This window comes from Engraulis encrasicolus, chromosome 13 (genome assembly GCF_034702125.1).
Source record: "Engraulis encrasicolus isolate BLACKSEA-1 chromosome 13, IST_EnEncr_1.0, whole genome shotgun sequence".
In the NCBI taxonomy this organism is placed as follows: Eukaryota; Metazoa; Chordata; class Actinopteri; order Clupeiformes; family Engraulidae; genus Engraulis; species Engraulis encrasicolus.
Window position 1 is genome coordinate 46,734,126 of NC_085869.1, and position 27,814 is coordinate 46,761,939.

Consider the following 27,814-nt stretch of genomic DNA (forward strand, 5'->3'; position numbering starts at 1 on the left):
CAGAATTCATTATGCACGATACAAGTGGACAATATGTATTCTATTTGACTGTTGAGGCTATAACTACACACGGCTGCACTAGGAGTGGTGTTTTACATCTCAAATTGGGTGAAACCTAATTATATTTCCTGCTATCATATATTCTTTGAGATGACAGCTTTGAGTTGTTATTATTATTATATACAACAGGAAGTGAGGAAAATGTGTTCCAGCACATGTGGTTGTGACAGGTTAAGTGGTTATGATAGAATTATATTGAGTAATGGGCTAAATCGGTGGGTTTAGCCCAGTGTTTCTCAAAGTGGGGCGTAAGCCCCCCTGTTGGGGCGCGGAGGCATCTCAGGGGGGGCGTGTGACATCTGATTTTGGGTTTTTCCCCCAAACAAATGATTTCCTGTCTTGCCAATAAGTCAATAAGTTTAAAGCCCTCACCAACATTATATTAATTGTCATGAATTTTTAATAGCATAGGAAATGAAGGCACATTGGCATTCGACTGCAGTCCCACTTTGTCTAATCTCACCAGTCACTTTTCCTTTGATTCTGCGCCGCGATCGCAAAATCAGTCTGCGCGCGTACTGTTGTTGCTTGGGGGGGGGCTCTGAAGCATTCAGACCCTCTGAAGGGGGGAATGATGGAAAAAGTTTTAGAACCACTGGTTTAGCCTTTGATCTAGAACTACTAGAATTAGCACTTATTTTAAAGAAAGACTACTGGAAGGGCCTTGAGATGATTGGCTAATTAAGTGCTACCACAATAGCTTAGCTGTCCTGTCAATGTTAAGTTATGTTTATTGTTCTAAATTTCTGTTTTGATTTATCTTTTTTGTAATTTTTTCCCCTCATTTTTGTTGCTTCATTTGGTTCTGTTGGTCATCTTTCAATCAAAAATGTGTTTTATATTTCTTTGTTTGATTTCTTTGTTTGTTTCTTTGTTTGGGTGTGGAAACCTGAAAACATTGTTAAACCCTGACTACTGTATAGGTTTGATGTTGACTTTCATTTGCCAATATGGCTAAGAACAAACATGACAGCTGTGATCTTTTAACCCTTGTCTAATACATATTTTATGCTGAAATACAGTATACACACACTGTAGATAGTATTGTGCATCCTGCTCTTTACCTCTCCATTTCCTCATCTATTGCAAGCTTATTGCATTAAATGTTATTTTTTAAATTGTCTTATTAAATTTTATGTTGTTGTATGATCTCAGGTTCACATATTGCCCTTACTATTTTTATGTAAGCATTGAAGCAAATACTCAGATTGTAGAAAACATCACAGTTTTTTTTCCCAGTTTGTTAAAAATGTGGTAACACATTCATCATGCTTTTAAATGTGCTGCAATGTGCCTGATTGAGTAACTGTAAAACTCTCCTAAAATGTTAACGGTGCCTTGAATTGTGCTCCAATTAAAGGGTTCTCCAGGCAGTGGTTCCTTCAGAAAAATGCGATTTGGCTCAAACTCTGCGGACTATCTGGATGACCTGGCACTGAGGCAAAGAGCCTTGAGTGTGACAAGCTTCATCTCCACAGTGGAAGGTGAGTTTTTCTCCTTTTATTTTTTATTTTATTTTTTAACACTTTAACACTATTTTTACCATTAGGTGTTTCTATTTTCTGTAGTATTATTGATTACAGAATTTTTAAATAGGTCCAGTTATCTTTGGAACCTACCTTCTAAAATTTGGATTTTTAGAGTTTAACATAGGGACGCGTGAGAGAGAGCTAGTCCTCATAAGAGATGTCAATCTCATCTTAGATACCAAAAATCCTGCCATGTGTTCCTTCTGCCTCTTTGGGTAAAATATGGGATTTCATTTCTGCTTTAGGGCATGGCCACTGCTACAAATTGGCTGTCAGCAGTAGGGCAATGACCCAGGTTTAAATGTAATTCTAAAGACTAAATTATAATGTTGAAGTAGTGAAGTATGTGACCTATGGTAGTAAAGTGTTAACAATTAATATAATGCATACAGCATGTGTATAGTAATGCTGATATCCTGAACTTGACTGCTGGATTTTTGGATCAGATATGTGGCAGTTAGGACTCAAGTGGGTCAGAATAGTAACATAATGACGAAATATCGCACATTTCTGTTTCATATCGGAATCACATTGATTGTCAATAATCTTGAGGTGGATGTCAGTGGGTATATCAGGAGCACTGAGTGCGTTTATATGCAGTTCAGTATCCCGAATATGAGGCATATCCCGGTTATGATCATGAGCACAGAACATTATATCCCGGACTACATTCTTGGCTGTTATAGAATTCTCTTCAAACGTGTGTAGCCTGGATACCAGCAACAGCGTTCTATGGGAAGCACCTGTATTTGGGATAAGGTGTGTACATTCGTCAGTATTCTTTCGGAATACTCCACCTAGCATATCCCGATTTTTCAGTATCCCGAATAAGGGAATACTGAAGTGTTTATATGCTCAAACGCAAATTCGGGATACTTAATATCCCAATCATATTCGGGATACTGAACTGCATGTATACACACTCATTGACTTATATGGAGGGCAAAAAAACGAATTTGTTCGTAGCCCCTTAATGCACGCCGTACCTCCTGAAGCACACTGTAATAGACATTGAAAGTTAACTGCTATAGTACTACATTACTATGACAGTGCATGGGGCCTTTAGAAATACATTACGACTTGGTCATTGCCATTCTGGTAACAGCTAATTTATAATGCCGTGTCTTAAGGGGTTAAGTATTGAAAATCTGAAGTCTCAGACACCTGCATCACCTTTGATATGGGGTAGATATTTACTTTTTTGACATTCTTAGCTTTTTTCATGTCGGGGATTGTATTTAGCTATCTGGTGGGTCGCATCTGGCCCCCAGGCTGTTTGACACCCCTGCTCTTGTTGAAATGTGCAATTCATGTGCAGAAATCAAAAGTGATGTTTGGTGAAACAGTATGCAAGGTGTTCTTAGTAGCCCATTGTGTAAACAGTGAATAGACGGATTTTTCTAATTCTGCACATTTCATCTCAACACATCAGAACTCGAAGAGGCAAGACGGAAGTGCCATCCATGTTGGTACGAGCTTGCCAGAACTCTGTTAATCTGGGACTGTCCTCAATGGGCAAAGATCAAAAAGTCAGTTGCCCTAATTGTGATGGATCCCTTTGCTGATCTGTCTATTACCATCTGTATTGTGCTCAATACAATATTTATGTCCATGGAGCAAAACCCCAGCCCTCCTCAGTTAACCAAAACCCTTCTTGTAGGAAATCAGGTAAGCATACATCATTTGATTCAATATTTTACACAACCAATGCACAGACTACCCATTCATTTTCTGAAATGCAGTCTCAAAACTTGAGGTGTACCTGTAGCTGTATAGTCTGTCATATGTATGTTTCTGTCGACAGGTCTTCACAGCTATCTTCACTGGGGAAATGGTTCTGAAGATTATAGCCATGGATCCATTCTATTATTTTCAAGAGAGGTGGAATATATTTGACAGTGTTATCGTCATTTTGAGCTTGATAGAACTTGGCATGACTACTTCATCCATGTCCATCCTCAGGTCCTTTAGATTGGTAAGATATGCCTAACTCTATTTTTTTCTGTGTTCGGACTGACATTTTGCCATGTTTATTGTACTGTGATTTGCATGTCTTCATGTTCAGAGTTGTAGTATGATTTTAAACCAATCAGGTTTTGCTTTTTTTTCAGAATGGGGTGATGGCTTTTCAGTATTTATGGCCGATCTTAACCATGAAAACTACACTTCCACACAAAATACAGTGTTAATTCAGCATGATTCTGAGAATATGTACATGTACTGCAGATTTTAGTGTTCAATTCAACTCTTCGAGTTGAGTTAACACTGTAAAGCCGTATCTAAAACCGTCAACCCTCCAATTGTTAATTCAGCATCCAAATAGTTGAATTAATACTAACTCAATTGGGAACTTCAAAATACTGTTCAATCAACACTACATTTGATACTGTGTGGTTTTGCATTTTTCAAATGGAAACTATGGGCTTTCTCTAAATTTGTGGTATTTATTTACTGTTTGTTCATAACCATTTACAACTACTGTATATTTCTAATTGCAGCTGCGGATCTTTAAGCTGGCCAAGTCGTGGCCCACCCTTAACATGCTGATAAAGATCATTGGCAACTCGGTGGGTGCCCTGGGCAACCTGACCCTGGTGCTCGCCATCATCGTCTTCATCTTTGCCGTGGTGGGCATGCAGCTGTTTGGCAAGAGCTACCACAACTTCTACTGCGGCAAGTAGGGCTTACCGCTATTACATTACCGTACATCACATTACATTTATCAGGCGCTTTTAGGCCTGCCCGATATGACGACATACATCGCTATCGTTATTGCAGCTAATGCACAATTTAATATAATTAGATAACATTTGGTGTGGTCACTATGCACGCTCTAGGTTCATTTAACTCTAAAAATAATAATAAAAAGTAATTTTAAAGAAACAGGGTTTTGCGGCATGACACGATAAGGAGAATGACTGAAAATATACGTAACTGTGGTATATTGTGATATATATGCATTATGGTGATATGAAGTAATCCATACTGTGATGAATGGGGTTTTCCCATATCAGCACTAGCAGCAAGAACCAGCAGCCGGAGGAGACCAAGAACCCTCAGCAGCCGGAGGACAAGTGTCGGCTGCCCCGCTGGCACATGTACGACTTTCCCCACTCGTTCCTGGTGGTCTTCCGAGTGCTGTGCGGCGAGTGGATCGAGACCATGTGGGACTGCATGCGGGTCAACGAGCCGTCCATGTGTCTCGTCGTCTTCATGATGGTTATGGTCATCGGAAACTTGGTGGTATGTCTTTTTTGTAGCACTTCAATTGATGCCGGTGTTATACGTATGATATAACAGTGTCCTAAGACTGTCACAATGCAGTCATGTGTGTGTCATAAAAATTATGTTAATGTCATGCACATTTTATGACTATTGTCACTAAGTGACATTCAGTTATGGTAAAGACAGCCCAAACAATGTCAACTTTTCATGACCATAAAATATTTATGACATTGACATTATGTTTATGACTCATCCATGACTGTGTTATGACATGTGTTTGACATTACAGTATTATGACACTGTCTGTGTAGCACATTATTCACACAACAAATCAATTCTATGCTTCACTTCTTAAAGGTGTAGAGACCAAGCCATGCTACACAGTACTGTAGTATTGCACTGTAATAAACCATACCATACCAAAAGACATTTATATCTATATCTGACACGATACAGGTTCTCAACCTCTTCCTTGCCCTGTTGCTGAGCTCATTCAGCGCTGATAACCTGTCAGCCGTCGAGGATGACGGCGAAGCCAACAACATCCAGATCGCCATGGTGCGGATACACAAGGGCATCGCCTGGGTCAAGCTGACCGTGCTGGGCTTCTTCCGGAACCTCTGCGTGAGGAAGAAGAAGCCCAAGAAGGTGGGCTCGGTCAACTCCGTCAAGTCTCGGAATGACATCCCCAAAGACAACGGCATCTACATCTCCAATTGCACCGTGGAGTTCATCAAAGACCTGGACTGCATCAAAGAGGGCCACGATGTGGCTGACGGCCTCAATGACACGGCGGAGAACTTCGTCCACTCCAATGACCTCTCCAACGAGGTCTACTCTTTCGTCAGCAATCCAGATATAACAGTGTCCGTGCCTCTGGCGGCGTGTGAATCGGACTTTGAGAACCTCAACACAGAGGACTTCAGTAGTCTCTCCTCTGACAAAGAATACATCAATGAGGTAGGTTAAATTGGTGTTTAGTGTTTTCCACAGACCTAGTAGCACACACTGTGTGGTGCTACAGGCAAAAAGACGGATCTGTGCAATAGTTTGGTGTATACCCCCATGTATGTTGGGCTTTTGATTAATTTGTGGTGCTCGCTTTTTCTTCTGTGGTACTGTGACGCATAGAATTGTCTATGCATGGGAAACGCTGGTGTTACACTTATAGCTGTATTAGGTCTTTTGTTTGCATATGGTTGGTGTTCTACTGCTTGAAATTTTTTTTTTTTTGTTCTGATATTAAAACAATTCCGAATTTTCCATTACATTGGCAAATACATGTATGCTGTTCAGTGCAGTGTCTTGTAGTACAGCGTCTTGTAACAGCATTGGTAGATGCAGCTTCAAAGCGTTTAAAAATGCAGACCATTTCTACAGAACATTAGCCAGTGATTTCCAAATCCATCTATCTATCTATCTATCTATCTATCTATCTATCTATCTATCTATCTATCTATCTATCTATCTATCTATCTATCTATCTATCTAGAGCTGGAGTTGCTGTATCTCCTCCGTAGTGCCTACGTATTGCCTTTTCCCCTTAGCATGCAATGACAGTGTTGGAAATATGTGAATCCTTCAAGTATGTTTTAATGGCAAGGGTTACAGGGAGCACTTGTTCGGCAGAGCCCCAATGCATAACAAAATCAATACTGGAAGAGCTGTTAGTCAGGGTAGGCCATCCAGCATGAGCTGCTGCTACTCTGAGGCAGGCAGCTCCACACTCATGTTGGATGATTATGATGCTATATTTCAGGTGTGTGTGTGCGTGCGTGCGTGCATGTGTGAACATAAATTACTCTTGCCTGTAGATAAGTTGCTACTGACGGTATATTTCATTGCTTAATTGACCCCTTTTGTTATTGCAGCCGTCTCTGTCACTTAAAGGAAATCTGTAAGCCCCTTTGTTGTCTATTGTACATCACCCACAAAGCATGTAGCGGTTGAAACATACACATTAGTTTCCAATGCAATTAGTGTTGTATTTGAGGTGAAACATATGGGGGAAATCATTCTAAAATACAGTATGTAGAAGCAACTTGGTCTAAAATGACTAAAACCACTTTCAGTTTTTCTTAGTGTTACAGTAATTGCTTATGTTTACCCTCATTTTACTGTAACAGTAATGCATGTTGTTTGCCCACCTGTCTTTTCACCTCTTCATCACTACAATTATTTATACCCTCCCCCAACAGAGGACAGGATATTTCCTGTTTGACCATCTCATTTTCAAACAACATTTTACATTCTTTTAAATTTAAATTCATTTAAATTTCAAAATTTGATAAAATTGGTGACTTTTTAGTAAAATGTTATCAATTGTTTTAGGTGATTTGTGTGTGAGTGCATTGTGTAGATACAACAGGGTAAAATTAGGCACAGCTATTTAGTTACATATTATGAAAATATCGGATTAATATCTGAAGAAGCGTGGAGTTTGTTTCGGGTTGCAAAACTTATCATAGCTTTGGTATTTTTGAATGCCCTTGTACTACCTTTTTCAGGGTTTTCCATCAAAAGTTTAAATTTTTGCAGGCGAGACCATGGCTGCTCCTCACTACTGACCTGCCATGCCCCTTTAATGTTTTTGTAGCACAGTATCCCTTTAAATGACATCAAGTGTGTCACTCAGCTTTTTATACCCACTCTATGGCCAAGGGCAGAACCACTTTTTTACTATTTAGATCTTAATTCTAGTATAAAGCCCTGTCATCTGTATCCATAAAATGTAGTACCAGATCATAACAGAAATATTAGAAACAAATATATTATTCCTTGAATTTTCTTTCCCTGTTGAAGTTGCCAAATCTAAGCACTGCAAATTATACCAAAGTAAAATGGGTGAGTCGATGATGGTGTTTGATACCAGAATTAAGAAATGATCAGAAAAGCAAATTTGCCCTTTAAGGTTTTTTTGGAAAGTTTTTCTGCTGAGTGGAGGTCTGAGTTGCGCATGATTCTTTTCATTCTCACAAACCATGATCATCTTAATGCATGTTTAAGTGTTGATGGATATATGATGATCTTGAGATCATCTCAATGACATGGTCCACAGATGAAGGCGGTGTCTGCCATTTCATTCTGCAGTATGGTCACGTGAATACTACAAATATCTGGTCTAGCACACTACCTTCTATTTATTACTGTAATTGCTGACGAGTAGGATTGTAAAATCCATGGCTTTTTCTATGCCTTTCTGGAATAGATGTGTGTTGTAGCAAAGAGCAAGAACAATTACCACAAACAAGCCTTGAAGCCAGCTCTCTGGGGTGCCATACTTCTACTCTGACCTAGATGGAATACCAGTCAGAGCGTAACATATGTACTACTACATCACATCATCATGTTCCATAGTAGCTGTCTCTCACAGACACCACACCATACCTCTGCCATGCAATAGTTCCCATATGAAGAAGCCTTTTGGATGTAAACCGAATTCTCTTCAGTCTACAAAAAGAAGTACACAACTCTTTTGACTGGCACAACCTACAGAAGACGAATGAGAATCCATATTCTTATGTAGCACAGTGGATGCAACTCTGATAATCTCATGGCAGGTCTTCCTTTTCCTGACATCAATTGTAATGAAGCGTAAAAGTAGCCAACCCACTTGTCTTCACTCCCCAAACTCCTTGATATCCCTGGACCTATGTCAACGCACGTCCCCTATGATCCAAAGGCAAAACAGCCAAAATTGTTGGAATGGCAATAAGAGCACCTCAACCACAGTCATGGCTGGTGGCCATTACATTTGTCTTTTCATGTCAGCCATTTTGAGATCTGTGAACATATCTTGAGCAACTCCTCTCTGTTATGAAAACGTGATGGCACATTCAATAACACCATGTCTTACTCAGCAATGCATTGAATGCAAAATTGTATATGCATTAGTGGTGTGGATCGGCACTGCCCTCACAATCCGATTCGATCACAATTCAGGAGGTAGCGATTCGATTCTATGCAATCCGATCCGATCCGATTCAATTCTACAATGCATTGCAATGCATTACATTTCTACTGAAAGCAAAGCAAATGTTTAATCAGTCATGATGAGGCAATACAAGTAGTCAGACACTGAGCAACAATTTTTCTGTATCAGTCTGTATCAGTCTTGCAATGTTTTGAAGTGCTTTTAATTAATTTAACATTCATTTGCTTGGGAAATATCCATGGAAGTAATTGAAACTTAAAAAAAATGCCGGATCGATTCTGGAACTTGCCGGATCGATTCTGGATCGTCCATGCCCCGCATTGGATTGCATCGCCGAATCGATCATTGTTGACACCACTAATATGCATGTAACATATAATGCAAGTCCTTGGCTGATGAGCTTTGCTGGATAACCGACTATCGCCCCCGAACTCTCCCAAGAAATTCACACATCAATCACCATTGGCCTAACATTTGAAACCTAGTCATGAAAATGACTTATTGTTATTATTACTTACCGTAATTCATTTCACATTAAAATATTAATCATGAGTTGAGTATCGTGAGACTAAACCTGCGTCTTTGCAATGTTTCTTTGCTTTGCTCCTGATGTCTGTCCCTGTAGAAAATAGAGGATGATGATGATCAGATCAGTTCTTCGGAGGGTAGCACGGTGGACATCAGAATTAATAACGGAGACTCAATGGACTTTGAGATGGATGAATCAATGGACCCTGAAGCTTGTTTCACAGCAGGTGAATGTGGATGGTCTCCCTTCATTACCTTTCTCCATTCACTTTTCCATTGCTTTTTTTGTTATTTTTCAAGTCTTTACACTGTGCATCTCCATGCATTTTTTTAAATTATTTTTTTTTATCTCTTATGTGTTTCTATAATGTTTTGTGGAAGTGTGGAAGTGTGTACTACAGCTGCACACTACTGAAGTGTATACTACTGCTGCAAAACAACTGCCCAAGCTGTGTCAAATAAAGCTACTTGACTACACGTGAATGAGGAGGATAATCTCCCTTCATTACAGAAACCAGAAAATCTGTTAGGACGTGATTTTACGTTAAATACTTTACCGCTACACATGGTGTAAGACACCATCCACATTCTTCCTGCAACCTTTTGATGCCAAAACCAACACATTGCTCCAGGGACTGTAAACAGTACCATTTACCCAGGGCCAAATTAACGCACAGGCTATACATGGGTGTAGCCTAGGGGCCCCCACCTGCCAGGGGGCCCCCGATTGCCCAAAAGTGTTAAACTGCAGAATTGTGACAAGATGCAATATTGAAAACTTATCCATTGTGTTGAGTACAGTTGGTAGACATCTTGTCCTGAATTTCTTACTCTTAATTCTGACACTGTCTATGTACATTTTTCGCAAAATTTGCCTTGAATGGGCCCCACAGCAACCTGTAGGCTAGGGGCCCCTGGCCATCTTACAGTTTTTCTCGATTGGTTTGGCTAATTTCTCAAAACTGAGATGACATTCTCAAAACAACACGGACAAATCTCCAAACCAACTTACAATTTCCCACAACAGAATGGCATTTTTCATTGCTTTCATCAAATTTCAAATGCTTTGTACATGACTAAAATGTTTAGTACATCTCGGCAGATGGCTATATACAAGTACACTACAGTTGACACATTGAGCATACATTTAGCACATTTTCCAAAGAAAATGACCTGTCTGATCTAAACGAATTAGACAATTCTCAGTCTAATGGTTGCCCTCTCGAAAACAAGACAGCATGATCTCATTGTGTGAGTCATCCTATGCAAAGTAGTCTACACAATTGTCAAAACAGTCAAGACAGACATAATATTTTAAGAATTTCTTTACTGTAAACAGTAAATTCATGACAGTGTTCAACAGGCCAGATGGTATTGTAACTTTACTAGTTTGTAGAAAATAATTTTACAACCGTGTATACTACAGTTTCCTCTGTTATTTGGCTAATTTCTTGACATTTTTTTCAAACGGCATTCTGTGGAAGGAATTTAGTTTCGACACACGGGTAAACTGTTTTTGGAGTGATATGAGCAAGTGATGAGGATCCATGGCGTTATGCTGAACCATCCAGTTTATTTTGACAGAAGGACTAAATGAATGTAAATGAGCCAAACCAATTGAGAGGGATATATGCCATTTTTATGGTACTGACTATTTATGTGGGAGAAGGTTTAGTGCTGATGCAAGAATGAGCTGTTTTGGGAGGAATATGACATATTTCTAGTTATCTGAACTGTTGTGCAGAAGTGTAAGAATGTTTAGCCAAATGACCCACAATTTATAGAAATGTTATCTGGGTTTCAAGAAATTAGCCAAACCAATCGAGAACAACTGTAATTCGGCCCGGCATACCTCAAATAACTGTAAATCGTGTCAAAAGTAAAAGTAAAAATTCATTAATGGTGTTAAGTACCACTCTCGCACATGATGTTACATATCTGTTACACCCTTTACTCCATTGTACCTATTGAGATAGATAGACTGTGTTGTTATTGAGAAGCTCCTAAACCTAACAAGGACCCACCACAAACTTGATCCAACCAGTGCAAAGTCAGCTGATCGTGAGACAAGTACACTGGTCTACTGGTTACTCAGATAAGTCACCTGTCTTGGAAAGAAAAGGTGTTTCTTTTTTACTTGTATGTTTATGTTGACACCTCTGGTATAATGTTGATTTGCTTGTGTGGATCAGGTTGTGTCCAGAGGTTTCGATGCTGTCGTGTGGACATCGAGAAAGGGTTCTGGAAGTCGTGGTGGATCTTGAGAAAGACCTGCTATAGAATTGTGGAACACAACTGGTTTGAAAGCTTCATCATCTTCATGATAATGCTAAGCAGCGGGGCTCTTGTAAGTATATACGGTGTGAAGAGCTTTGTTGCAAAATTACTTATATACATTTTGGAACATTTTGGGAAAATTGACAATCTAACACTGTGCGGTCTCGTTGATTCTGATTGACTGATAGCCGTCGTAAATCGTGCGTTAACACACACCTTCCAACTGAAGATTCAGTTAGAGACAGTGCGTAATGAAAATATGTTGCAGTTGGCGTAGGGAGTCTGCAAGAAGTGCACATCTTTGCACCATCTGTGGTTGGGGTATCAGTGTGATTGCAAAGACGTTTAATTCCTGTCGTGTTTATCGCCCCTCGCTGAGTCTGGCAGTGCGACGAATGCACATATGCCCATTAGTGGTTGCCGGGGTTACCAATCACTTCATCAACTTGTCAACTGAACGACACAGGGCAAATTCATTTTTATTAAAGCGTTTTTGAAGAAATTTGTTCAGTGATTAAGTGTAGCAGTGTTAGATGACCAATAAGCCACTTGAGGTCTTGGGTTGTGCTCAATATACAACGGGTAAGGGGACGTTTACGGCACTCCGCTTCGTGTCGTGCCCCACTCCCCTTACCTGTTGTAAATCGAGCACAACCCACGGCCTCTCGTGGCTTATTGCTTAATTTTTGTACCGGGTATTGCCTCGCAAAAGGTATTTGATACACGTTTAAAATGTATGTTCTCAAAATATTTTAATGCAAAGAATTAAGGACGCCTGAACAGCTATTTCCAAATAAGAAAATGCAAAAGTAAAAAAATGACGCTGAAGTCATTTTGCAACTAAGCTCTTCGTATAACCGTTATTACAGGCTCAAGCTACAAGCAATGAGCTTCAAAACTATTTGAAACTATGCAGTGTTGTTTCTCCACACAAACTTTGCCTTCAAAGACAATGACAATTGAATCTTGAGTCTTGAATCAAAGATTCTAACAGGGGAAAGAAATAAACCTCACATTGTGATTGATGGGCCTTGATTGCAGCCTGTTGTGATTTTACATGGAGCAGAACTAGACCAACTTGCCAGGCATTTGTGGCTACTTGGCGGCTTAATCTCAGTTGAATACGCCTCACAGGGCGAATACACCAGCCGCGACATGAGCGAGGCGAGCAACGGAAATAATTGACTTATTGAGTATTGTATTGAGACAAAAGCGTTTCTGGAGACTAGAGGCTATTCGCGAGACGAGAGCAACAGTTTGTAGTTGAACTGCTTGGAATGTTATGCAAATGAGCTATGACGCGGTTCGGCGACAAGCTGCCACAGCCAATAACTCTATAGAGGTCAGTAACCACAACCAATGGGAATAATGAAATGCTGGCGTTCTGCTCTTAACGGACATACTCTAGTCGCTTCAATCGCTCGTATCACTCTTCCTGCACAGAAGCGATTCCCTGTCACTTGAATCTCGTCACGGACGGTGTATTCGCCCGGTTATGGGTTAAATTGTGTATTGGTCATAAAAACATAATGGCAACACAATGTTGGGGTTGGAGAACTTGATGTATGTTACCACAAGGTGGTAATGCAACCACAACAACACAGAATGCCATGTCCATTAAGTCCATTATCCTGCTTATACAATGGTTGCCACCCTAGTGTCATGTTAATTTGTGGTTACAGTTTTCTACATCTTGTCTGCAGAAGGAGACTTGTTTTGAAGAAGCGCTTTTCCCGCTTTTGTAAACATGTATAGTGAGAGCAGATGGCAGATTAATTTTTAAAAGTTACCCTAACCCTAACCCTAACAAGAAGTACTAAAGGTCTACAACACTGACCAAATGCTCCAAAAAGTTCTGATTGGTCCAGCACCTCTATTACTGATATGTCTGCATTCTCTACTGAAAAGATGTTTTCCTGTCATAATTGCATTCATTTCCCTTTACCCACCCATAAATATGCTTTCTAATCAATCTGAACTCTCCCTTTAGGCATTTGAAGACATCCATATGGTCCAAAGAAAGACAATCAAGGAGATCCTGGAATACGCGGACATAGTATTCACTTATGTGTTCATCTTAGAGATGTTGCTAAAGTGGGTGGCCTATGGATTTGCCAAATACTTTACCAACTACTGGTGCTGGCTGGACTTCATTATTGTTGATGTAAGTTTCTTGCGATACAGAGTGGGCCACAAATACTGTTCCCACCCATCCAAATGATCTGACTATCACGCCAGTGTAAACGTGTACAGTATAATCGCACTACGTAGCCGTATCCATGTTGGTCATACAGTAGTACCATGGCTTGCATGGTTTGGAAGTGGTATCACAAGTGATATTTTCCTCGGGTAGTGAGGGGATATAATTGGGATATAACCATTTTTTAACAAACACCTATGTACATGTACAACTATTGAAATTCAGGATATTATCTGTGACGTTGAAGGGGATTTGCCCAACGTATTGGAATGTCTGTCTGGTTGTGTGTTTGTCCGATCAATTGATTTGTCAATAACTCCATCATTAATGGCTCGATTTTTTATTAAAACTAAATTTAGTCTGTAGACTGTCAAATAAACACATTCAATTGGAATCCGACCTAGCATCATGTGACGTAAACAAATAAACCCTCACAGTTAGCAGTATTGGAGCAATGTTGCGATCTCTGCTAGCGCTAGTTGTAATTACCACCGCAAAATAGTAACATCAGAGATAATGTGGCATAATAATAATAATAATAATAATAATAATGTGTTATGTAATGCGTGCATAGTGTTATTATAGGTCATGTTTCTCATCCAAGCCACAAAGTATTTAAAAAAGTTTCCTTCTATTTATGACCCACCCTGTATTTCTGTGGAATGCTCTCCAAAACTGACACTTCATCTGTGTCAGACTCAGACAACCCAGCCACAATGAAGCACAGACCAACTGTCTTATACATTTGTCTTGAAGAGGTCAGAAGGTGCTTGGTCACGATAGATAGTAGCAAAGATAGTGCATTTCCCCTTTGTGTATTCTCTCAGATAGTAACTTGGGCCTGCCCATACTTACTTACTTCTCAAGTCTTTGGCTCTTAGTTATAGTGCGCCGTTGAGTGCTGCCGCAAGTCTGTACAGCTCCATTTATGGAAGATGACAGACACCTTCATTTTCTTCAGGGTTACTCTACTCTACAATACTCTACTCTACTCTACTCTACTCTACTCTACTCTACTCTACTCTACTCTACTCTACTGTGCTCTACTCTACTCTACTCTACTCTACTCTACTCTACTCTACTCTACTCTACTCTACTCTACTCTACTCTATTGTGATGCTACACATATTTACCAGGCCATTTCAGCCTGGCCAGAGTATTTGAAATGGCTCAATTGAGTTTAGACTGAAAGTGGTCCTCATTACACCTTTATCTTGTGACAGAGCCTTGTAGTCCATACTTGTCACGTTTTGGAGATATTGCTGTGTCAAAATTACAGTAACTACAATATCCAACCTAATACGAAGAAGTTGAAAGCATTTTTCTCAGTTTCATTGGCTACTTGGCGTAGTTACTGCACTTAACCTTTGTAGGGCAGATAAGGTCTGCCATTGGTGCTGTCATTGGTGCTGCTGGTAGCCAAGCCAGAGGAAACAGTGGTCTAATCTTAACTTCAACTAGTCACATACTGTACACACACGTCTTATACACATTTCTTCAGGCCACCTTCTGAGAACTCAATTTGCAGGACAACTTTGCCGAACTGTGCTCACTAAAACTAATCCTGGCTCACAAAACTCATGCATATCAGGCGACTTTGTGATGTTGTATTACTGTTTGATCAAATCTAGATGATCAAAGAAGGTAAGATCTAATTCATGTAGCATCCTCTGAACTTTTTGAGGCTTTTTGTGTTTTTGTGTTTTTTTGTTGTTGTTTTCAGATCTCCATAATCAGCATGGTGGCCAAAGCCCTGAAGTATAACCAAGGGGCCATCAAGTCCCTCAGGACACTCAGGTGCCTGCGACCCCTCAGGGCCATGTCACGCTTCGAAGGCATGCGGGTAAGACACCTTCACATGTAACTACTGCATTGCCACACACACACACACACACACACACACACACACACACACACACACACACACACACACACACACACACACACACACACACACACACACACACACACACACACACACACACACACACACACACACACACACACACACACACACACACACACACACACACACACCAATTCATGCCAATTCAGAACTTCAGGCAGTTTTTGCATGTGTGCATGAAGGAATAATGAACACTTTTCCTCACCTTGCCATCCTTCTCTGGCCAAACGTCTTCCTTCTGTAGAATTTTAGAGGTTGTAAAGACACATAAATAGTTGAGAATACTAATTTCTGTGTGTTGTAGGAAGGGTGGGAAAATAGAGGAGGTGAAATGTGGAGTGTAAGGAGGGGGTGTAAAGTGTATGGTTTTTCGCTTTGACCTAATACTGCGTATACACTGCATTGATCTAGATGCCTGGAGCAACATAGAAGCTGCATTCAGGCTCTTGAGATTTGAGATCTTTATTACAAAACATGGGTTTGTTAGACCTGAATGAACACAATCTAATGCAAGATGAGGGTCCTAGCTTTTAAATGCAACTTATTTCATGTTTTATGTGCTTCGGAGGCTGAGATATTTAGTGTTTCTCATAGGCTGAGGGCACCTTTTTCCCAGCAAGGGCTTAGGCATTCAGCCAGCATTTTTTGTTCTTTTTTTTCAGGTGCCTTGGGCTTGAATGGGTTAAGTCGGCAGAACTGCTCAGTCCATGAAATAAGCAAGACCTTGATTATCATGTCTGCCCTATCTATGATATAAGCATGTACCCTTTCATGAACAACACTTGAATTAAGTTTTTGTTTTGTTTTCTCCATACCGTTATGCTGAGGCTTAACTGATTGTACATTTGTTGCATTGGTCAGGCATTTTGTAATCTATTAATAACATTTTTGTCCTGCTAGTTTTAGTCAGCGGTGTTCCTTTGAAGGGATGGTGAATGTTCTATGAATGGTACTGTGTAATCCTTTCAATCATCAACATGCACAAGTTAGTATTTTTCACAATTGCAGGAAGCGCTGTACAGTTAGTCTTGACTCAGTTTATTTAGTTGTGGATACTGGTCTTGCTATACTGGGTGCCTCTAATAGATCAGCGGTGGCTCTGGTGAGCATGCAAAAGCTTCAACTTATGTAATGCAAAGGGGAAGGGGGGGGGTGGCAAGGCAGGGCAGGAGGAGATCAATATGGTTCCCATCAATGATATGTTTGCATGTTTGTTTGGTTGGCTGAGTTTCCAGAGCTGCAGTTCTGACAGCAGCCAGCCTGTCCTCATGTGGTAGACCATTGTCTTCTCCTGTCTGCATGCATGTGCATCTGCCTCTCTTTCTTATTCTTTCTGTGCTTATGCCGATAACCTCTCTCTCTCTCTCTCTCTCTCTCTCTCTCTCTCTCTCTCTCTCTGTTTCTCTCAGTCTCTCTCTCTCTCTATGTTGTCGTTTTATCCTATCTGAAACTGTATTGTGCTCTGCTTAACAAGGGGTGAATTCAAAATCATTTTTTTCCATGTCATTTTCTCCATTTGCAGTACACAAAATGTTGTGACTTCACCGTACTTCCACAAGGTCCTTATTTCTGATTTGTTGTCTCACTTGAACTGAAAACACAGTAAACACACACAAGTAGTCACATAGGCATACAACTGTTCCTCATCTTTCCCACATCTTTTCCCAACCGCCTTCCTCTGTTGTTTTTGTTTTGTTTTTGTTTTTTTATTCAGTTGTTTGCTGGTGTGTGTTGGTGGGTGTGCACTTCAATCTTGTCTCGTGCAGATATCAATATGCACTCTACATGGGAATTATATCACTTCACTCGTGTCTTTTCCTATTTTCACCACAACCGAGTCAGAGTCTTTGAGTTAAAGCAACAATAAGCAGTTATTTTCAAGCTTCAAATAATGTGTCCAAATTAGTTTTTGCTTTGTTTATCAGCTTACAACAAGGTGAGCCTAGGGGCTGTAACAGTGCTGAGCCAAGTTCACAGGTGCGGTCCCGATCTCTGAACTTTGACAGACAATTCCAGAGTCTGGGGACGGAAAACTGCTTAGTGTTGCTTTAAATGATGTCTAAAGTGAATGAAGAAATGTATCACTGTCATGGCAGTCAATTTGACAAAACGGGCTTCAATTCCTTTTTGTCTGCAGGTGGTGGTGAATGCTCTGCTCGGAGCCATTCCGTCCATCTTCAATGTCCTGCTGGTCTGCCTTATATTCTGGCTCATTTTCAGTATCATGGGAGTCAATTTCTTTGCCGGAAAATACCATTTTTGTGCCAACCTCACCACGGGAGATAAGTTCAAAAGTTACGAAGTCGCCAACATCTCCATCTGCAATGTAACGGAAGGTGCTATTTGGAAGAACCAGAAAATTAACTTTGACAATGTGGCGGCTGGATACCTGGCCCTGTTGCAAGTGGTAAGGTTTCTTTTTTATGACTGTGACTTACTAGAAAACGCTGCTGTGCTCATTGAAAAGGTCAAGCAAGACCACCAAGCTGTAATATGATTAGGCATGGGGCCCTTCAGCCACGGCTTCCTCTGTTTATGTTCTGATCAATTAAATTATCGTTGTTGTGAGGAGACAGCTGGCCCAGAACCCATGCTCTATGCATCCATCAAAAATCCCATTGCTGTGGAAAGACCACACCATCCACATCCACGCTAGCCCAGAAATCTCCAACAAATTGTGTTGTGTTGACAGAGGCATACCAGGCACACATAACATTTATCCCTGCAGTACATTCAACATTGAAAAGCCAGAGTTTGAGATTTCCAACTGGATGGAATTTATGACATGTTAATTGTTAAGTGAATAGATTATGTAGTCCCTATTCCCACTCCAGACAGCAGGAAAAAGGTTCATAAGGACCCAGGACATTCAGGTCAATGGATCATATCCCTGCCTAGCATATACTCCCTGATCAGACCAGCAGTAGTAGTGGTATTCTCATGACTGAGTGATTTACATAGATCTGTTTTCAGGTCTTCATAATTGTGCTCGTATTGGGTGTAAATTCAGAAGCACCAATTCAACTTCTGCCTTTGTTAAGCAGCGTACACACACATTGCTAGCTTCTCGCTTGCTCGCCTACTCGCCACTCTTTCATGGAACGTTTGCTGAAAGTTCCCGCGGCTTTAACTGCCAATGAACAGGCGAGAAGTACCAAGCTCTGCATTCCAATTGGTTACTCGCTTACTCGCCTCGCTTGATTAAGAATATTTTCAACTAGGGATCCACCCACATCGCATCGCTTGTATTCGCACTCGCCTACTCACCTGCTCGTCTCGCTGGAACACATTGACATTCTTTTGAGTTAATTCGCTGAGCGAGTAACTAGCATCGACGTGTGTGTATGGCCCTTAAGGCATCCTGTATTATTCAACACACTCACTACTGTACTACTGTTTGTTTCTCTTTCTCTCCCCTAAGGCAACATATAAAGGGTGGATGACGATAATGTATTCTGCAGTAGACTCACGTAACGTAAGTGCAGATCGTTTTACAATAGAGAATTGAACATTATGAAACATACAGATTGCGCTTTGTCACTAATAATTGGACAATTTAATCAAACTTTTTAATCAATTTGTTTTAATAAATGTGATTACCAATTTGTATTGTATTCATTCAATAACTCACATGCACAAACTCCAAACCCCCCCCCCACACACACACACTCACTCTCTCTCGCTCTCTCTCTCGCTCTCTCTCTCTCTCTCTCTCTCTCTCTCTCTCTCTCTCTCTCTCTCTCTCTCTCTCTCTCTCTCTCTCTCTGTATTCTGTTATGTTGTCTGTTGCCAATGAGATTGGTTGTTGCTGTTAATGCATTTATTACTACTGCAGTTTTTTTGTACTTGGTCCTTGTTTGTCTGCAGGTGGGCGACCAGCCTGTATATGAAAGAAACATGATGGCTTACGTCTACTTCGTGGTGTTCATCATATTCGGATCGTTCTTCACCCTCAATCTCTTCATCGGTGTCATTATAGACAACTTCAACCAGCAGAAGAAAAAGATAAGTATTTAGAGGAGCATGCTTCACATTAAGTCTCCAAGGGTATTTTCAGTCCCCTTTTAAGTGAGCCAAACTCAGTCCTCTTGAAGTGGACCAGAGAGTGAACCGACAGCAAAAGGACTCAGTTCTGATTTTGTTCATATTGTAAATGTACTACGAAAAGAAGCAACTGCTCTTTCTAGTGCTAGACATTCATGGTGTGTCAGTCCTCTTTTTGATCACACCCGATCCTATAGAGGTATGCCCAAGTGATTACACCTAATCACAAGCGTAACTTGTCAGGACTCATAAGCGAACTGCACAGTTCACTTCCGAGGTATGGGTATACTTTGGAGCAAATATGAGCAGAAATTGCTGAGTCACAGGTCTGAGTTCACTTAAATGGCTGAAAGGTACCAGGTGTGAAAACACCCTAAGAGTCATGGTTTTTGCTTCATTCAGCCTTGGCAGTTCTGTGTAATGAAATAGGAAACAATTCAATGGTAAGTGTGCTACCAAAGAACCAGAGAAATGTATGAGGTCTTCCTAGGCAATGTTTGCAACAATATATGTGGGTAGTTGACAGATAAGCAGCAAAGAAACTAAACATTTTTTATGAGGCAAAAAGTGTATGTCTACGTAGTACAGCAATTCATCTTTCAAAAAATCTAAGTGGTCACAATGTTGGTGTATTAATTGATTATTTTTTTACGTTGATAAAGCAATTTGCCGTAAATATGACCTTTGGTGTGACATTTAGAAATATATATATATTAAATAATGTTGAAATGGCTTGAGGGAGTTTTATATACATTATTACACTATTTAGTGCAATATTTTAAACTATTAATTTCATGAGAAATAACCATTTAAGGATTTTTTGCCCGATGAGAGGCGAGCTTATTGGAAACCTTCAAGGAAATATAGGGATATCTTTCTTTTTAAATACTCAAAATTGTCCGAATTTATACTAACATTTCAGGAAGTATAATTTGCTGTTCCCTAATGCAATATTCAGTGTTAATCAAACATATTGTTAAGCTCAAACAAATATTTGTGCGTTTAAAAAATGTCACACCGTAGGACATTCATGTCAAGCTAAAGGACAAAAATGCAAAACTGACCCAGAAACAAATGTATTAACATGATTATTTTGTCTTTTGATCATAATGTTGAATATAATGTTGTAGTCAATATGGACCTACACTCTACGCTTATAAGTCTTTAAGTCATAAATTATCAGCCTATCCTAACACTTAACGACAGTCATGTAGTCATTAAATTTAACCTGCAGAGCTCATAAGACTCATACTGAAGTGTAACCTTGGCATGACCATTACACCTCACCCTCTTTGTACTGTAGGTATGCTCTGACTGTCGCACCATTGAACCTGTAGTCTGTAGCGCCCAGTGCCTGTTTGGTATCTCAAGCTGGACAGCACAATTATGCTATCTTGAGCTCTCCACAGCATACTTTATTCTTCTATACTTCTCTATACTCTCTCACTTATCTTTCCTTCACTGTTACCGTTCTATTTTATGGTTTCAAAGCACCATTAATGACATTTCATATCCTTTGACAGTCTCTAAAATCAGCAGCAAATATTCATCAACAATGCATCAAAGTATAAATTGAAATGGACAGTAAAGGAATAAGTTATTTTAATGCACAATATTTATCTTATCAAGAAAAAATGTATAACCAGTTGTTTTAAAAGCTATTTCTCAGATATCTAGTCCTTTGGTGTGACCTGTTTATCCTTTGGTGTGACACTCCGAAGTGTCACACCATAGGACTTTAACCATCACACCATAGGACTTTTGAGCTTTTGAGTTAATTTAAAGCCCTGTCGTTGCCAAATGAAATGCAATTTCACATTTAGTAAGATGCATTTGCATATATATACATAAGAAAAAAATATTAAAAATACGCTATTGTCAAAATGTATTTTATGGCTGTCACACCAAAGGACTACAAAACTAACGCATCTTGTGGTGGCAAAGGAAATTGAAGGACTCTGAGAGAAAAATCTAAAATCTACCCATGCCATTATCTTCTTAAGGGTCTCCATACACTCTCAGGAAAACAGGGGGGAAAAAAGCATTGTCACTTGCCAAAATAGACACCTTGAAAAACATGCCAGGGTTGTGTAGACAAATGACCAAGCTTTTATTATTTATTTATAAATGTTTTAATATAGAGAGCCAGGCTTGTGACAGTCATTAACAACATTAACAATTTTGAAAGCATGACTTAACTTCATTTTAAGAACCTGTGACAGCAAAATGACACGTCACGTCAACTACCCACCCACTGTATAGTGGTGGACTTGCAGTCCTTTTCGGTTTATTTTTTAACATGGCAATCATGTAACTGTTGTCGTTTTTTATCGCTTTACTTTGGAGGTCAGGATATCTTCATGACGGAGGAGCAGAAGAAGTATTATAACGCCATGAAGAAGCTTGGATCCAAGAAGCCCCAAAAGCCCATACCCAGACCTTCAGTAAGTTACTATGTAGCTACTGCTGGTCTGAATAAAACTTGGTCCACGCTTCATACTGATGTTATGACTGTTTTCCTGTATTTTCTTTGCTCGTCATGAGCACCGTCAAAACTGACAAGCAACAACAAAACACATACCATGCATTAATATTAAGCAAAAGACATACAAAAACAATGCGTGAAGAAAATACAATATAAATTCAAATCAATTACGATGTAAGCCTTGTACAAGCGGTAGAATTCTCTGGAGCGTTGCAAACGCAGTGCACGTTACATCAACTCATTTCTGAAGTCCTTTACCTAACCCTAATGCTTCCAGGTCATATAAGTTCAATTCAAGGTCACATGACATACACGGTTCCAAAAACACAACATAGTGAACAAAACACAGTAGAAAAAAATACTAATATCCACAGACACAAAACCAAAATAATCATACATACAACAGAAAAAGGAAACAACAAAGATGAGACAAAACTTTACATCATTCAAAGTGAAAATTATTTTTGAAAAAGGTGCTGCCCCCTGCTCTCATACAAGCGTATCAGGGTCAGCTACACACTAGTTAAAGGTTCTGTCTATAGCGGAGATATCTACACACTTGGTTTTGATGAATGTATGTACTCAGCACTATAAGGGAGTACCTTCGTCTGTCACATCTCCATCACATTTCGTCCTTTCTATACATGATAAGTCAAGAGTGATACACAGAGTTCAACCAAGGGTATGTTTCTCACAACATACAGTACCATGGGCGTACATGTAAGCTATTACAATAATCGGATTTCTTCAAGTCATGTTTACACATCATTCATCAAGGTTTTCAGTTATTCTGTCATTGAGGTTTTCTGTCATCACAAAATTAAAGGCTAATGCCACTCATGTAACTGACTGAACCAAATTTAACTTATATGCTGTCTTATAACACATTATTCCAGTTATATGATTATTGCTAGTTGACAGTCTATTGTGGCCATGTAAACGGGCCCATTGTCATGAAAAATTGTCATTGAAATCAGCTGTGTCTATTTTTTCTTTCTTAGAACAAGATACAGGGACTTGTTTTTGACCTTATCACCAGGCAGGCCTTTGATATCTTGATCATGGTTCTCATATGCCTTAACATGGTGACAATGATGGTGGAGACTGCAGACCAACCAAAAAGCAAGGAGAATATCCTTTACTGGATTAACTTGGTGTTCATCGTACTCTTCACCTCCGAATGTGTGTTGAAGATGTTTGCCCTTCGACATTACTTTTTTACCATCAGCTGGAACGTGTTTGACTTCATAGTTGTCATTCTCTCCATCGTGGGTAAGTGCTAGGGACTGTTTAAGGGACACTATGCAACTTTTGGTTTGAGGTGCTTTTAATTTGTGGATTGAATGCTGACTGCCAAATATCCAGTAGAGGGTTGTTAGGGCATTTTCACACCTAGTCCTCTTTAAGTGAACCAAACTCAGTCCTCTTTAAGTGGACCAAAAAGTGGACCAACAGAAAAAGGACTCAGTTCTGTTTTTGTTCATATTGTGAGTGTATTACCAAAAGAACTGACAGATCTTTCTGGTCCAGTTTGGCTTTTATGGTGTGTCAGTCCTGTTTTCGATCACACCCGGTCTTCTAGAGCCTTCCTTAAGTGACTACACCTTGTCACGAGTGTAACTTATCAGAGCTCATAAGCGAACCGTACTGAGACCACGTCAATGAAGGTCTCAGTACGGTTCACTTCCAAGGGGTCTGGGTACACTTTGAAGCGTTCACATATGCAGAGAAAATGCTGAGTCACAGGTCTGAGTTCACTTAAATGGCTGAAAGGGACCAGGTGTGAAAACCCTATATGTCTAGAGGCTGCTCTGTGATCACCAACAATGCAGGAAACTGTTCATCTAATTGCTTTATTTCTTGATTTCTAGGTATGTTTCTCGCAGAGGTCATCGAACAGTACTTCTTCTCACCGACCTTGTTCAGAGTCATCCGTCTTGCCAGGATCGGCCGCATCCTCCGGCTCATCAAGAGTGCCAAGGGCATCCGCACGCTCCTGTTCGCCCTGATGATGTCACTCCCTGCCCTCTTCAACATCGGCCTGCTGCTCTTCCTTGTGATGTTCATCTACGCCATCCTGGGCATGTCCTTCTTCGCCTACGTCAAGAAGGAGGACGGCATCGACGACATGTTCAACTTCGAGACCTTTGGCAACAGCATGATCTGCCTCTTCCAGATCACCACGTCGGCCGGCTGGGACGGCCTGCTGTCGCCCATGCTCAACAGGCCGCCCGACTGCAATGAAACCATCGAGTACCCCGGCAGCCAGCACAAGGGCGACTGTGGCAACCCGCCGCTGGGCATCGCCTACTTCGTCAGCTACGTCATCATCTGCTTCCTGATCGTGATCAACATGTACATCGCCGTCATCCTGGAGAACTTCAGCGTGGCCACGGAGGAGAGCGCCGAGCCGCTGGGCGAGGACGACTTTGAGATGTTCTACGAGGTGTGGGAGAAGTTCGACCCCAAGGCCTCGCAGTTCATCACCTACGAGAGGCTGTCGGACTTTGCCGACACGCTGGACCCGCCCTTGCGCATAGCCAAGCCCAACATGGTGGCGCTGATCAGCATGGACCTGCCCATGGTGAGCGGAGAGCGCATCCACTGCCTGGATATTCTGTTTGCCTTCACCAAGCGCGTGCTGGGCGAGGGCGGGGAGCTGGACATGCTGCGGGGCCAGATGGAAGAGCGCTTCATGGCCTCCAACCCGTCCAAGGTGTCCTACGAGCCCATCACCACCACGCTGCGACGCAAGCAGGAGTTTGTGGCGGTCGTGCTCATCCAGAGGACCTTCAGGCGCTACCTGATCCGCCGGACTGTCAAGAAGGGCTCCAGCATTTTTAATTTCCGTGACAGCGACGAAGAGGCGGAGGAGAAGGCTCCACCTGAGGAGAAAGGCTCCGAGGAGAAACTGGCGAATGAGCTCAAGCCGGTAGACAAGGGCTCGGGCAGGAGAGATTCTTCCACTGTGTCTCCAGAGTCCTGCAACAGCTCGGGAACGGGAACGGAAAAACACAAGTACCAGAAAGACAAGAGGGAGAAGGAAGTCAAATGTAAAGACAATAATCAGAAGGATGAAGAGAGGGACATTAAATCCAAGGACAATAATCAGAAGAGTGAGGAGAAGAAGTGACACCACATGCCTTTGATTTAGTGGATAATAGTTCACTGCCCTTGAATGTAGCCCATTGTCTAAGCTCCCTTCCAGCTCTTGGATGTCTGTGTCTTACCAACAGCACCTGTGGAGTACCACAGTTTAGGCTGACCGCTATTGGTATTCCTACACATTTCTGGCGGATGATCAATTGCCTGGCCAGACGATGTAACCGTGGGACATAATGAGGTGCCCAAAGTGCACGTGACGTCAGCAAACTGTCAAGTGCAGCCGCTCTCAGACATCTATGCTGCAACTGGTGTGTACCTTTGGAAATGCTGTAGCAAAAAAAAGAATATGTCATGAACGTTTTCTATCTGTTTTGACAGTGTTTCAATCAAGTATCCATTATGTGGACACCAACACAACTGTTCTTTAATAGAGGAAATGTGTTTTATTTTAAGTTAAAAATGAATTCAACTCCTGAAAGCACAACCTGTGCACCGGTTTTGAAAATGTGAGGGATGAAACATCTTGGAATTTGTGGGTTCATCATGAATGCCCAAAGCAAATCAAACAGAAGACGTGCAAGGGGAAAAACTTAAAACATTGCAGATGATCAACGGTACGCCATGTGAGGGAGAGTTGAACGGCTTGAGGCACTGCTATAAGCAATGGCAAAGGATTTCAGGCCTTCTGTGTGCACTGCAGTTGAAAATTGCCCTAAATTTAGGTAAACCCTACAAGAACATGTTCTGAACAATGGCCCACTTGATGCTAATCCATAGTCAACTCATAGGAAGAGTGATTATCTACTGTATGCACCCTGTCTATGCAGTCTGATTCTGAGGCAGTTTTGGTCTTTCCACAATCACTGCTACCATTTTGAGAGCACATAGTGGGCATTTCTGCTTTCTCACATTCAAAATGTGTGTCTGAGGTTTGAGGCTCTTCCTTGTATGGTCTTTTAACCCCCAAAAATTGTTTTCAAGTGCAAAACCAGTCATAGTTACTAAGTGTTGGGCAGTTTACAATTTGTACCAGAAGACTAGACAAATAGGATTTATAATTTTACCACATACACAGGAGACCTGGACAACTGTGTTTACTTCAAGGTCTCTGTCTCAGAAAAGCACTTATTGCACAAACACATAGCTGAAATGTAACAATGTGGTGGTGGGCTTTTGGTTTCATGGAAAGGCAACAAAATATGTAGCTTTATCGGTGAATTGCTGTCACGTATGAATTAGGGTACACTATTTCAATTAACTTTCTTGTCATACTGTACAACTTGTAAGATGTATTGTGTTAATAATGTAATTTTATTCCTTTAATGTTCATAATGTATGATATTGTCTTATGTGCACGTTTGAATTTGTTGGAACTGGTTTTGATGATTTTGTCTCTACTATAACATTGTAATATTCCCATTTTTGTCTTTTTTATTATTGACTTTTAAATATTTATATTTAAAAGTATATTTGCACAGTCAGCATCACAACCTAAACTGCCATTTCATCAAGCTACTTCCTCAAGTGATCCAGATAAGATATGTATAAATTAAATGCTATTATTATTATTATTATTATTATTATTATTATTATTATTATTATTATTCGGAATACTGCAAAATTTCTGAATTACAGATCAGATTTAGCGTGACTTTGGCAGTGAGCGGGGCAGTGCATGGAATGCATAGAATTGAACACATCTTTCACGGGCACGTTTGTTTACATTTTTATACGTGTAGGTTTTTTTTTCATCTTGTCCTTTTCCTCTTTTCTGTGATCCTTCTGCCGAGACCACACAACAGATATATACCAAAGGTCACACTGAGTCATTATGCATGTAACAAAACAAAGCATTTATACAGTATGTATATAATTTCAAGCCTGCAGTACATGACATGTATGTGCATGTGATATATTTACAAGTTATGAATGTTCGGGTTGCACAGACACACTCCCATCTTTTATATAATGTACGCATTGCTGTAGCATATAAAGGGACTGCATGCACCAGATACTGTGTTTTTTAAAAGCCAAAAGAATAAAGATGCCATGTACCTCAGGTATGGCCTTGCAATTACTGTTTATTCCTTCAGGCAGAGTTGATTTTATCACAGTTTAGACCTTATTTCAAATGTCGTACAAAGTTACAACACAACGTAATTTTGTCAAGGGCCTAAAGTAAAGATTGCAAAACATCTATGTATATTTTCATTACCGGTAATAACCTTGTAACTGAAGGCAGGCTATGACCTAGTCTGTCAGAAGAGAATAATCAGGCTGCAGCCTTTACAATGATAATATATATATATACTGTATATAGTGTATTTATTTAACTTTATAATGGTTGTTTAAAGTCATTGTGACATCTGCTATGCTTTTGAAATACTAAAATGTACTGATTAATGCTATGAACATTAAAAGTAGCGCAAGGTCACCCTCAATAATAATATTTCAGCTGTGTCTAAGACCATATGACAGGACGGGCACCTATCAGAGTGGGAAGGAGCGAGGGAGGGGTTGA

General features: G+C 40.4%; 1 protein-coding gene across 1 annotated transcript in view; it reads left to right on the forward strand.

The window, feature by feature from the left end:
* The window catches only part of scn1laa (sodium channel, voltage-gated, type I-like, alpha), a 45,250-nt gene extending 17,898 nt beyond the window's left edge, over nucleotides 1–27,352 (forward strand). The window contains exons 12-27 of the mRNA XM_063214067.1: nucleotides 1,421–1,544; nucleotides 3,022–3,257; nucleotides 3,394–3,564; nucleotides 4,088–4,261; nucleotides 4,650–4,832; nucleotides 5,271–5,774; nucleotides 9,374–9,503; nucleotides 11,469–11,623; nucleotides 13,544–13,717; nucleotides 15,477–15,596; nucleotides 17,797–18,066; nucleotides 19,081–19,134; nucleotides 19,527–19,664; nucleotides 22,043–22,147; nucleotides 23,190–23,460; nucleotides 24,060–27,352. Of these exons, the coding sequence (XP_063070137.1) occupies nucleotides 1,421–1,544; nucleotides 3,022–3,257; nucleotides 3,394–3,564; nucleotides 4,088–4,261; nucleotides 4,650–4,832; nucleotides 5,271–5,774; nucleotides 9,374–9,503; nucleotides 11,469–11,623; nucleotides 13,544–13,717; nucleotides 15,477–15,596; nucleotides 17,797–18,066; nucleotides 19,081–19,134; nucleotides 19,527–19,664; nucleotides 22,043–22,147; nucleotides 23,190–23,460; nucleotides 24,060–25,321 (4,071 nt within the window). The 3' untranslated portion in view covers nucleotides 25,322–27,352. The remainder of the gene's footprint in view (nucleotides 1–1,420; nucleotides 1,545–3,021; nucleotides 3,258–3,393; nucleotides 3,565–4,087; nucleotides 4,262–4,649; nucleotides 4,833–5,270; nucleotides 5,775–9,373; nucleotides 9,504–11,468; nucleotides 11,624–13,543; nucleotides 13,718–15,476; nucleotides 15,597–17,796; nucleotides 18,067–19,080; nucleotides 19,135–19,526; nucleotides 19,665–22,042; nucleotides 22,148–23,189; nucleotides 23,461–24,059) is intronic.
* Nucleotides 27,353–27,814: the final 462 nt, after the last annotated feature.